The sequence below is a fragment of the Bos indicus genome, chromosome 27 (genome assembly GCF_029378745.1).
Source record: "Bos indicus isolate NIAB-ARS_2022 breed Sahiwal x Tharparkar chromosome 27, NIAB-ARS_B.indTharparkar_mat_pri_1.0, whole genome shotgun sequence".
Taxonomy (NCBI): domain Eukaryota; kingdom Metazoa; phylum Chordata; class Mammalia; order Artiodactyla; family Bovidae; genus Bos; species Bos indicus.
In genome coordinates this window covers 26985615-26997665 of record NC_091786.1, presented here as the reverse complement: position 1 = coordinate 26997665, position 12051 = coordinate 26985615, and the positions used below count along the sequence as shown (strand labels likewise).

Below are 12051 nucleotides of genomic sequence, written 5' to 3'. Positions count from 1 at the left end.
AATTCCATGGATAGTCCATGGGGTCGCAGAGTCAGACACGACTGAGCGACTTTCACTTCACTTATATTGCTGCTAAGTCGCTTCAGTCATGTCCGACTCTGTGCAACCCCATAGACGGCAGCCCACCAGGCTCCCTCGCCCCTGGGATTCTCCAGGCAAGAACACTGGAGTGGGGTGCCATTGCCTTCTCTGTCACTTATATTATTGTGAAAATAAAAGGAAAAGAAACAATTGCTTACTTATAAATATGTGCCTCTGTGTGGACTCAGTCGTGTCCAACTCTATGACCCCATGGACTGTAGCCCACCAGGCTCCTCTGTCGATGGGATTTCCCAGGCGAGAATACTGGAGTGCGTTATCATGCTCTCCTCCAAGGGATCTTCCTGACCCAGAGATCAAACCTGCGTCTCTTGCTTTTCCTTCATTGGCAGGCAGATTCTTTACCTCTGTGCCACCAGGGAAGCACTTATTATCGTATCAAAGAGTAACTCTAAAACAATTAGAAGACAGTAAGCACATCTTTTAGTTTTTGTGAGTGAAAATAATCCATAGAGATCACATCACACTAAAACAAACCGTATCCTTCTTAAGATGTGAGAAGCCCTGTGGCCCACTTCCTTGCTGTTGCTCTTGCTGCTTGCACGTAGCACCATAGTGGAACTAAAGGGAGAGCTGAGAGAGCCCTTGTGCAAGACAAGTTACATCCTTTATTCCACTTAATTCTCACAAGATACATGAGAGAGATACAGGGATGTTATTGCCCTTTTACAGATGAGGAAGCTACTCTTTGGAGAGGATTAAATATTGTAGTTTTGTCAGGATCCCACGGCTAGTGAAGGGCAGATGTGCAGTCTGAACTCTGATTTCTTTGGCTATAACTTAACTGGATTCTTTCCGCTTTCCTATTAAACATGCCGTCTGTCTGCATCATTAACTCATCTCAAATCCTCATGCTTTTTTTTCTTCCAGGTCCATGCCATCAAGAACCCTTTGAGCCAGGACGTTGAGAATTGTCTTCTGTCTACTAAAATAAAGGGGGTTTAACAAGTTTATCCAAGTATTTTTTTACTTATGTATTTTTTATTTTTAACATTTAAAAATATGTCAATTAGTAAGAAATTATAAACATTACAAACTTGATAAAACATTTAAATGCAATAGTATATCATATAATGCAATAAGAAATCAACCTCTGACATCTAAATGCCAAAGAATTTCCATTTAATTTTGTGAACTGCATACTAGGCTATTTTCAGTACTCATCTAGCCTTCAGAACCAATAACTATATTGTGAAATTTATTTTTTGAGATGTTGCTATTAGAGCTGTTACAATTATATAAAGAATCTCTTTGGGATTATGCTAATGGAATAAGGAGAGTAAATGTAACATTTAATATGATTAAGGGTAAGTAATAGTAGTAATTCTTGAAAACAAGATTTTTGTCTCTGATATTTTTTGATACAAATTTATGGTAGTGTTGTGCCATATGACTTAAGCATTTTTTTTTTTACTTAGATCAGTCATTAGACCAATAATTTTATAATTTTTGAAACTTCATATAATTTATCTAATATGAGAAATACCTTTAATTTCAATATTTTCTAATTTTAACTGGCATAATATATTTTAACAGAGAAGGAGGTTTGCATATTTTCAGTGTTTGTCCTTGAGTAGAGACTTTAAAAATCTTTATGTTTGAAGCAGTTTTAGATCATGATATTGAAATTTAAAGCACATTAACACCTTCTTCCAGAAGAGCCCTTTCTACCAGATTCTTTTTTATTTGTATTTTATAATTGAAACGGCTCTTCTAGTGATTTTATAGCAAATAATGGGGATAATGTCTTTAGCTTGTGCCATTAGTTGAGTTATATTTCAGTAGTTAAATAATGCAACACAAGTTTTTTAATGGTGTGATCATAGATTTTTTTTTCCTTTTCAACATTCCACGAAAGTAAAAAGTATTTGAGTAATAATCCTCGTTAAACAACAGGGCTTAGTGTGTTCAGCAAGTGCTCTGCCCACCAACAATCATTCCCTGTCTCTGTAAGATCCAAGTCAGAAAGATCCCTCACAACTAGATAGACTTTCCCAAGTCTGAAGGTCAAAGTATTAGTCGCCCAATTGCGTCCAACTCTTTGCTACCCCATGGACAGTAGCCCACCAGGCTACTGTCTGTGGAATTCACCAGGCAAGAATACTTGCAGTGGGTAGCCATTCAATTCTCCAGGGGCTCTTCCCCACCCAGGGATCAAACCCAGGTCTCCTACATTGTAGGCAGATTCTTTACTATCTGAGCCACCAGGTAAGCCCCTTCCCAAGTCTAGTGGGCCCTAAAATGTGGTAAAGAGATTTGCATTGGCTAAATCTAAATAACTAGCAAAGCTAAAGTGTTTTTTCAACTTTTTTTTTTTTTTGGCAACTTTTTTATGTTAGCTAACTTTTTATGTTATCTAGTATAGGTATCCAAAGAGAGTGTGATTCAGCCACATTTATTGTAGAGTAGCTAATTGTTCAATTTAGAAAAACACTAAGATCTTCCAGGGTAAGTCTCATTAGTCACATTAACCAAATAAGATGGAATTCAGAGTATTTCAGGGTTCTTCTTTAACAAATAGATTTTAAAAGGGGAAAGTCAAGCAAAAAACTGCAACTGAAACAGGAATTAGAAAAATACTCTAGAACTAAAGTAGTACAAAAATAACATAAATGTTTTGCCCAGATAATTGATATATTTGGAAAAATTCTGTAAAAATCAGAACTCCTGAAAAGGTATTAAAGCAGTAATATCAGCTGTTTTTCAAAGAATGACTTTGCTTTTCCCATTTGTTTAATGTTTGGTTAGGGAAAGATGTTGCAGATTTATTATTAAAATTTTTTCTATTAGGTTAATCAAAAATTCAGTATTCTGATTAAAGATACTTTCTTTAAACAACTCGCAGATTTTGTTGAATATTGGCTTTGTGATATTTTTATTTCGTGAGTTTTAATTTCTTGCAAAAAGTGTAATGAAAAAAACCTTATAAACATTGAGTTACATTTTAAAACCTGCACTTTGAAACAGAACATGAAAAAATGAAGCATTTCTTCCTCTCAAGTTTGTGTTTTGGCTCTAAAAATAAAAATAGAACAAATTAAAGTTTGAGCAAGCATTATTAATAAAAAACTGCTTGTCTGTAAATATTATTGTCTTGGAACTTGAAGAATTATATGAATAAACTGAATTCCTTCTAGTCCTTCTAGTTTCATGTTTTTTTTTTTTTCCGTTTTGTGTTTCTTGACTAATACGGAAATATATGGATGATCTTTGGTTTGTACATACGCTCATTGCAAGAAGAAGAGCCCACAGATTGCTGACCTAAGTAGATTCAATAAGCTTCTACTCCAGCTGCTTCTGCCTTCACCTCCTCCTTCCCTTTCCCGACTCTGACAAATTTCCTTCCTGCCCGGAGTTCACAGGACCAGCCCCAGTCCCTGCCCTCTCGCAGGGACTCACTCCATGAGTGAGTGACTCTCACTCCAGTCAAGACAGCCAAGTATCAATAAATATATAAGTAATTTATTTCACATTGTGAGAATTGACACGTACAAAATAAAGTAATGCAGTAGAGCCTGACTGCATGACCCATAGGCTGAGATATTCAGGGGGGCCTCTGATGAGGTAATCAAATTAACTTCATATATTTTAATTCTGTCACTGTGCCTTCTGTTAATATTTCTAGTATAAAAGTGCTTCTAAAACTTGAATTCTGAATCCAGCCAAATGTAAGGCTATACTTTTCATTTCTCTGATGAGAGAATTCCTCAAAAAATTTTTTTGGTAAACTAAAATATATAAACTTTTAGCGATGTGTATGTTTAAATGTCAATTGTGTGTTATATTAAAATGCATTAACTCATAAACAGATGTATTCAAGTCCTCTTATGCATATTTGGGACTTCCCTGGTGGCTCAGACAGTAAAGCGTCTGCCTACAATGCAGGAGACCCAGGTTCAGTCTCTGGGTCGGGAAGATCTCCTGAAGAAGGAAATGGCAACCCACTCTAGTATTCTTGCCTGGAAAATGCCATGGATGGAGGAGCCTGGTGGGCTACAGTCCATGGGGTTGCAAAGAGTCAGACATGACTGAATGACTTCACTTTCACTTTTTATGCACATTTGACATCACCAGATCCTTTTGGAGCCCTATTACAGAGCTTTCCAAAGCATATCATCCTCACTTCTAAATTCTTTGAGATACATGCTTTTTAAACCTGGGTATGTATCTAAAATTGCTTTTGGTTGAAGTCATTTCAAGTTAATTTCCTTCCCAAAGACCTTCCTTAAAGTAATGGTTGAAGACTTTCAAAATAAAGTAACCCTCCATATTCTTCTCAATGGGAATAATTTTAGGAGAAAAATTGACTTGTATTCAAGTATATGTGGTATTTTAGAGCTATTAAATTTTTTTTACAGGCATAGTTTGATTTCAGTTCTTACCATATTGATATTGCTTGAGTAGTGTGATTAACTCCCAGTTATCAATGTAGTTTGAAAAAAAGCAGTGTGGAGGAAGAAAATTAAATTATTTTTATAAGACAAGCATTCCTTAAATTAGATCTGATGGACACAGTTCTAAGAGGAGTGACTGCAGATTCTTAGCAGAGCTAATGAAGAGAAACTGGAAAGTAAAGTGTTGATTAGTAATGCAATGTGGGAAGAAGATTTAAAAGAACTCATTAGATAGAGATTAAGATAGGAAAATTTTGTGATGATATAAATTTTACTCATTCCTTGAAGTATAAGATCTGTTGTCTGCTTTATTGTTAGCATCATAATTCTGAATCTTTTAACCGTTAAAGAAAACTGAACTGAACTGGTATTTATAAGAAGTCTCCTTTAAAATACCCTGTGGAACCCTTAAAACACACTGCATTCTTACTTGTCACAGGAAACTGCATTTATCTTAGGATTTATAAGTCTATACTTAAGTCTATTTTCCTTGGTTAGGTAAGAATAATTTAGATCTATGACAGATTCATTTCTTTTTCTTAAATGTGAGAATCTATGTTTTGACCTGATATAGTCAGTTGAGCATGTTTGGTTATTTGAAGGTTGTGTTCAGTCAGCAATTATTGAACATCTGATTTGTGCCTAAAGTATGTTGTTTTGCTTGTGTGCATGCATCAGCTAATCTTTATATAGCCCCATACAGGCAAATGTTATTCCCTTATTTTATAAATGCATTCATGCAGAAGGCCCTTCAAGATATTTTGCCCCTAGAGTCATCTTAGTGAACATCAGTTAATAGTCTTCAGTATTGTTGGTTTGAAAAGAATATAAGACGTATCTCAGTGCTATTTGCTTTCTAATTCCAGTCATCAGCTTGTTAACCTGATACATATAATCCCTTGAAAATTTTGAATACACAGTGTGCAAAGAGCAATACAGTAACTTGAGATTTTTCATACTTGATTAAGAAACAATTGCTCTATGTGCATACAAATCTAGTCCCTTGGCAAAGATCATTTTAGTTATACTGAGAAGTGAATTATTTTTCATATTGAGAGTTATGCTAAATCAAGTAACTAATAACTCCCAACCAAGGTGTTTACAACTACATCTGAATATTAATGAAAACAATTTCCTCAAAATTGGCTGTGTTCCCACTTTTCTTTTCAAATGTTATCCTGAAGATTATCCTCCAGTAAGCTTTGGTGAAAGGCAGACTCTCTACTTTCCATCCCCCCCTCCTTGTTTTCAAAACTAACCCAAGATCGTTCACTTTTGTGACAGTTTCTTAAAGATACACCCACCCTCTTAACCTTTCTTACAGGTTAGTCATAAAAATGTTTCAGATATGTCATCTATTGAAAATGAACACAGAACCTGCTGAGTCAGCTAGGTTTCTTTTGTGGTCTTCCACTTGGTGGAATTTTTCAAGGCAAAATATTAGGACAGACTAAAGACTAATTTTATTGCCTGGCTTTCTGGGTTCTTGACCCAGGAACCTGCAATAATGAAAAAAATTTTCATACAGCCTCTACTGGTATCCATCAAATGACAAAGTAAAAATAATCTGTTAATGAATGATACTTCATCATGAGTGTCTCTTTTGGATCAAACCCTCCCAGCACATCAATGTGTTCACCAGCTTGGAAGCTCCACAGAGACTGAGTGACCGGAGTTTTTATTGGAATTTAATTACATGCTGCTGCTGAGTCACTTCAGTCATGTCCGACTCTGTGCAACCCCATAGACGGCAGCCCACCAGGCTCCCCCGTCCCTGGGATTCTCCAGGCAAGAACACTGGAGTGGGTTGCCATTTCCTTCTCCAATGCATGAAAGTGAAAAGTGAAAGTGAAGTCACTCAGTCGTGTCCGACTCTTCACGACCCCATGGACTGCAGCCCACCAGGCTCCTCCGTCCACGGGATTTTCCAGGCAAGAGTACTGGAGTGGAGTGCCATCACCTTCTCCGTTAATTACATGAACATGTGTAATTACATCCTTGGTCACACAGATGAGTTCAGTCCCCAGCCCTATGCCCTCCCCTAAGGTCAGGCTGGCCCAAAGTTGGCTGGCCTGACATGGGGTTGATCTTCCTGGTGACCAGACCCCATCCTGAGTCACCTCATCAGTATAACAGATACTCCCCTCACTCCAAATATGAAGGATTTTGGCCACTGTGTGGCAGGTGGTGGTTTAGTTGCTAAGTCTGGTCTGACTTTTGTGACCCCACAGACTGCAGCCTGCCAGGCTCCTCTGTCCATAGAATTTTCCAGTTAGAATACTGAAGTGGGTTCCAGGAACCAGGGACAACGGCCAGATATATTCTTTATTATAGCATTGCTGCTTATAAAAAACATAAATGGAGAGATGAACCTTATACTTGAATATTGGACAGAGATTCACCATTTGCCTTGCAGAAAAGAAAACTGATGATAATACTAATAAAGTGACATTAAGGAAAAGTTTCAGAGCAATAATTTATAAAGTTAATATTACTATGAATACATAATACATAAATATATTACACAGAATACTAAAGTGTAGTTCAAAATTGGAAATAAATTTGCAAAATTTTAGAAATCCAGAAGTGGACAAATAGGATTATTATGGGAGGTTTTTCACCTTATTGACCTGTGACAATAGATTGAGTAAAGCCATAGAAAAAATGACAATATATACAAATAGACTCAGAGGAACTTTTGTCATTCTAGCATTTCAGCATTATGATCAATGGGCTTATGTGGAAAAACATGGAGCAATTTCAGGTGATTTAATCTCAGTATCTGTTGACTCAGATTATTGCTGGATACTCCTCTCAAATGTTTTCCATGTTTTTGTTTTATGTATCTCCCCAGAAACAGCTGTCAGAATCTCAAGTGATACATTAAGTGAAATATTTCACTTCTGCTTGTACTTAATGTATTTCCTGTTTTTAATTCTTAGCCACAGTATCTTTCTGTATGGTGCTCACAGTTGCAAACAGAATCACATGTTACTGTCCTCCCCTTTGGTTATCACTTTTTGGTTATTTGTATCCATGTTTCTGTTTGATCACTCTTGAGGTCTTTCTGGTTTCCAGTTTCCAGTAACTCTTAGCCTTCAGATATTAGTTTTCAAAGTGTATCTCAAGCCTAATTTTTAAACAATTTTATTATTTTTAAGTGAATAACCATTTAGTTCTGACATTTACTTCCTAACTTGCCAGTCCATTTTAGCATTTATAAATGTAGCAGGATGTTTCCCAATTACTCACTGGATTTTGGCATCTTCATTTCCTTGAGAGGTCAGGTGAGAACAGCTGTGTGTTTGTAGTACTCTGTTATTCACTTACCATCAGCCATTATCCTTAGTCACAAATGGGTTCTTTTCTGGATCTTACTGAGATTTTTAAATTTTTTTCAAAATTTAAAATTTAAGTTATTTTATAGTTATAAAATGACTTTGTACTCATTGTAAAAATTTCACCAATACAGTAGAGAATTCCAATACAGTAGAGAATAAAAATCTGACAAAACCTCTACATCTCTCCCAAGAAATAGCACCTATTCTTATTTGGAGGAATATCCTTCTATTTTCTCTGTGGCGTATTTGTATGTGTGTGGTTTTACAGGAATGAGACTGTGCTATTTGGGCAGTCTCTTTTTCACCATTTAATATTATATAGGGACCTTTTAATAGCAATACATACAAGTCAATTTATATTTTGATACCCATCTGGAACTCCAACAAATTTATTCATTGGCTGTTAACCAAACCCTGATTTCAGATACTGGAAAGGAGAGTGCTTGAAATTAAGGGGTGATACATCCCTGCTCCAGACCTAGGGAATTATTAGCAAATGAATAATACAGTCATAGTAATCTAGTTTTAGAAAAAAATGAAAAAAGCAGAAACGTGAATTAAAAATACACTGAGATACCATTTCTCGCCTATCATATTGGTTCTGATTCAAAGCTGGACCATATTCTCTGTTGGAGAAGCTGTAGGGGAACAGGCTCTCTTCATACTGTCTGTGGGCATGTATAAACAGGTACAACATCTAAAGACAGTTTTCAATATTTAATGAAACTACATATGCCTTTAATCTCTGACCCAGGAACCTTACTTCCAGGGATTTATCCTGATGGAAACTCTCCACTAAAAATATAAATGTATTACTTGAATTGGAAAATCTTGGAAATTATCAAAATGCCCAAACAAGACATTGATTGAGGAAACTGTTATACTTACCGATGGAAGACCATGAATTTATAAACAGAAAATGAACAATACATAGGAACCATTAAGGAGTGTTTTCTGTGAAATATTTAATATTTTTTACATGAATACATAAAATGTATTACCCATTGCATAAAAAGAGATATATGTGCATATTTTTGCATAAAAGAACACAGTAAAAATGGAAAATAGTGAAGTTGATTACTACAAAGAGTAAAGGAGAAGAGAGTGAAAGGGGTGTAAGAAAAACATTTCCTGAATTCACCTTTTAGTATAAACTTTACTTTGAGAAGTTCCTATAATGTTTTATAGACTGAAAAAAAAATTAAATCAATAAGAATGGGAGTAAAACTATATGCAAGCAGAAATAAATTAGCCATTAAATGACTCCTGTAATAACACTGAAATGAAGAGTGAGGAGAGACCAAACTAAAGTTGAGCACAGCCCTTGGGCCATAAACCCTCATTCTAAGGAAATTTGATTGAATCTAAGATGTCATTGGTTGTAGGTTGGGACTCAATTTCAGAGATGTTAAGCTGCGAGAAAATGGAATCTTGTATGGGAAAATGAAAATTAGAATTCAATTAATAATCCAGATAATTCAAGGGTATCCAAACAGGACTTCCCTGGTGGTCTAGTGGTTGACTCTGTGGACCCCTAGTCAGGGAACTAAGATCCCACCTGTCAAGTGGCCAAAGGGGGGGTGGGAATTTTTTTTAAAGTATCAGAATAAGAATGCAAGGGGTTTCAGAAATCCCTTGCATACCTATACACTAACAATGAGAAGACACAAAGAGAAATTAAGGAAACAATTCCACTCACCATTGCAACGAAAAGAATAAAATATTAGGAATAAATCTACCTAAAGAAACAAAAGACCTATATATAGAAAACTATAAAACACTGATGAAAGAAAGATGACACAAATAGATGGAGAAATATACCATGTTCATGGATCAGAAGAATCAATATAGTGAAAATGAGTATAGTACCCAAAGTAATCTATAGATTCAATGCAATCCCTATCAAGCTACCAATGGTATTTTTCAGAGAACTAGAACAAATAATTTCACAATTTGTATGGAAATACAAAAAAAACCTTGAATAGCCAAAGCAATCTTTAGAAAGAAGAATGGAATTTGAGGAATCAACCTGCTTGACTTCAGACTATACTACAAAGCTACAGTCACTAAGACAGTATGTTACTGGCACAAAGACAGAACTATAGATCAATGAAAGCCCAAAAATAAATCCATGCACCTATGGACACCTTATCTTTGACAAAGGAGGCAAGAATATACAATGGAGAAAAGACAATGTCTTTAACAACTGGTGCTGGGAAAACTGGTCAACCACTTGTGAAAAAATGAAACTAGAACACTTTCTAACACCATATACAAAAATAAATTCAAAATGGATTAAAGATCTATTTGTGAGACCAGAAACTATAAACTCCTAGAGGAGAACATAGGCAAAACACTCTCTGATATAAATCACAGCAGGATCCTCTATGACCCACCTCCCAGAGTAATGGAAATAAAAGCAAAAATAAACAAATGGGACCTAATTAAACTTAAAAGTTTTTGCACAATGAAGGAAACCATAAGCAAGGTGAAAAGACAGCCTTCAGAATGGGAAAAAATAACAGCAAAAGAAGCAACTGACAAAGAATTAATCTCAAAAATATATAAGCAGCTCATACAGCTCAGTTCCAGAAAAATAAGCGACCCAATCAAAAAATGGGCCAAAGAACTGAACAGACATTTCTCCAAAGAAGACATACAAATGGCTAACAAACACATGAAAAGAGGCTCAACATCACTCATTATCAGAGAAATGCAAATCAAAACCACAATGAGGAACCATCTCACGCTGGTCAGAATGGGTGCTATCCAAAAGTCTACAAACAATAAATGCTGGAGAGGGTGCATTCCCACTGTTGGTGGGAATGCAAATTAGTCCAGCCACTATAGAGAACAGTGTGGCAATTCCTTAAAAAACTGGAAACAGAACTGCCATACGACCTAGCAATCACACTGCTGGGCATACACACCAAGGAAACCAGAATTGAAAGAGACACATGTACCCCAATGTTCATCGCAGCACTGTTTATAATAGCCAGGACATGGAAGCAACTTAGATGTCCATCAGCAGATGAATGGATAAGAAAGCTATGGTACATATATGCAATGGAATATTACTCAGCCATTAAAAAGAATACACTTGAATCAGTTCTAATGAAGTGGATAAAACTGGAGCCTATTATACAGAGTGAAGTAAGCCAGAAAGAAAAACACCAATACAGTATACTAATGCAAATATATGGAATTTAGAAAGATGGAATGATGACCCTATATGCAAGACAGCAAAAGAGACACAGATATAAAGAACAGACTTTTGGACTCTGTGGGAGAAAGCAAGAGTGGGATGATTTTGAGAGAAACATTGAAACATGTATATTATCATATGTAAAATAGATCACCAGTCCAGGCTCGATGCATGAGACAGGGTGCTTAGGGCCAGTGCACTGGGATGACCCTGAGCGATGGGATGGGGAGGGAGGCAGGAGGGGGGTTCAGGATGGGGAACACATGTACACTCATGGCTGATTCATGTCAATGTATGGCAAAAACCACTACAATATTATAAAGTATTTAGCCTCCAATTTAAATAAGTAAATTAATTTTTTTTAAGTATCAGAATAAATGCCAAGAAGTACTTGTCAGGGTAAGGGCTCTTCTGATATTTATGATAAGTAATATAGAAAAGTATGTGTGTGTTAGGGGAAATAGTAGATTATTGTTTAATCGGTACAGAGATTATGTTTGGGATGATGAAAAAGTATTGAAATGATTGTCATGAGGGTTGCTCAACACTGTGAGTGTTCCTAATGCTATTGAATTATATGCTTAAAAAGGGTTAAAATGGTAAATATATTTTACCACAATTCAAAAGTTGCCCCCAAAAAATTATTGTAAGGAAATTTTAGTAGAAAATTTAGAGTAAACTCTGTATGTCATTTATACATGTATGCTGCTGCTAAGTCACTCCAGTCGTGTCCGACTCTGCGAGACCCCATAGATGGCAGCCCACCAGGCTCCCCAGTCCCTGGGATTCTCCAGGCAAGAACACTGGAGTGGGTTGCCATTTCCTTCTCCAATGCATGAAAGTGAAAAGTGAAAGTGAAGTCGCTCAGTCGTGTCCAACTCTATCGACCCCATGGACTGCAGCCTACCAGGCTCCTCCGTCTATGGGATTTTCTAGGCAAAAGTATTGGAGTGGGGTGCCATTGCCTTCTCCATTAAAATACTTAATAAGATACCCATGTAATCTTGAGGCA

At 36.2% G+C, this 12051-nt stretch overlaps 1 protein-coding gene across 14 annotated transcripts in view; it reads left to right on the top strand.

Annotated features, from left to right (window-relative positions):
* The window catches only part of TEX15 (testis expressed 15, meiosis and synapsis associated), an 82350-nt gene extending 79112 nt beyond the window's left edge, over nucleotides 1-3238 (top strand). For all 14 annotated transcript variants that reach the window (XM_070781343.1, XM_070781354.1, XM_070781349.1 and 11 more), the window contains one exon: nucleotides 970-3238. In XM_070781343.1, the coding sequence (XP_070637444.1) occupies nucleotides 970-1007 (38 nt within the window). In that variant the 3' untranslated portion in view covers nucleotides 1008-3238. The remainder of the gene's footprint in view (nucleotides 1-969) is intronic.
* Nucleotides 3239-12051: the final 8813 nt, after the last annotated feature.